Raw genomic sequence first — 1,976 nt, forward strand, 5'->3', positions numbered from 1 at the left:
CCCCAGGCTGCAGTGTCCATGTTGAAGCAGGATTTCAAAGAGGGTGAGATGTCGCTGTCCTCTGCCCTGGCGTTGGCCGTCAAAGTCCTGAACAAGACCATGGACGTCAGCAAGCTCTCGGCGGAGAAAGGTAAGCTCTACACCTGACATCACCGTTCTAAACAACTCCTGAGCCCGTCCTGCCTTGGAGCACACTGAGTAAACACAGACTGGAGATGTTGTATAGAGTGGGACAGTGTTATCCTAATTCACAGCTGTTCTATGGAGAGTAGGCTAGTGATGATGATGTCTAAAACGTTAGACGTCATCAGCTGTTGAACATGATGCACACATAATGTATATAATAAATGTTGTGTGTCTAGAGATATGCATATTAAGAGATACGTCTGTAATGCAGCCTGAGATATGAACATAGACTGTATGACTCATGGAGATCTTGACCTCCCCAGTGGAAATAGCCACCCTGACGCGAGAAGACGGAAAGACCAAGATCAAGGTGCTGAAACAGAAAGAGGTGGAGGAGCTGATCAAACGACACGAGGCTGAAGAGGCCAAGGCCGAGAAGGACAAGAAAGACAAAGAACAGAAGGAGAAGGACAAATAAACACGTATTTAGAATTCATACTTTCCTAAAAATCCCGTAATGTGTTACGMGCTTGTTTGTCTTTTTCTTTATTAAAACATTGAAACCAAATGTGCTGATAGAATCTCTAGTGTCATTATGGTGTGATAACTATTGTGTATCCAGGCAGACTTCTCAAAARCMAAGGCAAGGGAAAKATTAATGCCACAGGGTATGTCCTGATTGTTTTGAGAATTTCACTGTTGTGAGCTGGGTCATGTTCAGTAGGGAAAACGGTAGCAAAACGTTTTAAAGCACTTGTTATTAAGTTCAGCTTGTTTCACTTAGAACAACCAATATACTTACGGTATATGCAATATAATTGGATTCACATCATTACACATGGGCTGTTAACTAGTGCTAAGTGCCAAAACACAATAGACAAGAACAGAGGTATAACAGGAATTTTATTCCATCTTTAGTGTCATTACATGAACATGGAAATCTAAAATGTATATAGAAATTCTAGGACACAATAGTTTAAAAARTAGGAAGAGAGTGTGTGCGTAGTACGTAAGTTGAATCAGCTACAGGGGAATGTAGGTTCTTGCTTTCACATGTGCAGGCTAATCTTCTCAACTGAATGCACAAGCAGAATGGAAAGTGAGTCCAGTACACAGTCTGTGTTAAGTGCTCCCCTGACCTCTGCTAAACCTGTAAGCGTGAGCAACATTACAGTTAAGTGATGTATTGTCACTGACTTAACTAGTTTTGAAGTCTGMATGTCAATAATGGGAGTTTACATGGATCAATCACTCAATTCAAGACAACGGAGACATTTGCACTTTAAAATACATTTGTTGCAGCGGTTCAGTCAAAGAAATAGTTCTGAAAGCGTACCCATAATTTAATTATCCAGACATCTAGATTCCAATATTATGTGCCATATTGCCCTTAGCCCCCTCTTCCAGTGCACTGTAGTTTTATATTATTACAGTCCCTCACCTTTAGCTGCACTGTGGAGTTTACGTTAATATTTTTTAGCACTGAGTGTCCACTTGTACTAAACTGTGGCAACATTTACAGTTTAGTCATTTAGCAGATGCTTTTATCCAGAGAGACTTACAGTAAGAGAGTGCATATTTTTTCATACTGTTCCCCCTGGGGGAATCGAACCCAACCCTGCTCTACCAACTGAGCCACACAGGCGACAACATGCAAGATGTCAAGAACGCAGCTGCCTAATAGGATCAATCTTTTTGGTTATCTCCTTGAAGGTTCTATCAACAAGAGGTCTACAGAAGTGAATGGCTTGCTCTCTGTCATGACTTACAGCAGTACATATGAGAAGTGCAGAGAGAGAGAGACGGTCTTGTTCCAATATGCTTAAATAGCTTCCTTTCCTTGTTTCCTA

The 1,976-nt window shown here is 41.2% G+C and overlaps 1 protein-coding gene across 1 annotated transcript; it reads left to right on the plus strand.

Moving 5' to 3' along the window:
* Positions 1 to 8: 8 nt before the first annotated feature.
* On the plus strand, positions 9 to 694 carry LOC112079492 (proteasome subunit alpha type-4-like). Its single transcript, XM_024145431.2, has 2 exons — positions 9 to 130; positions 450 to 694. The coding sequence occupies exons 1-2, from the start codon at positions 19 to 21 to the stop codon at positions 602 to 604; spliced, it is 267 nt and encodes an 88-aa protein (XP_024001199.1). The 5' UTR covers positions 9 to 18; the 3' UTR covers positions 605 to 694.
* The last annotated feature ends 1,282 nt before the right edge of the window (positions 695 to 1,976 follow it).

The sequence above is a fragment of the Salvelinus sp. IW2-2015 genome, unplaced genomic scaffold (genome assembly GCF_002910315.2).
Source record: "Salvelinus sp. IW2-2015 unplaced genomic scaffold, ASM291031v2 Un_scaffold8193, whole genome shotgun sequence".
NCBI classification, from domain to species: Eukaryota; Metazoa; Chordata; class Actinopteri; order Salmoniformes; family Salmonidae; genus Salvelinus; species Salvelinus sp. IW2-2015.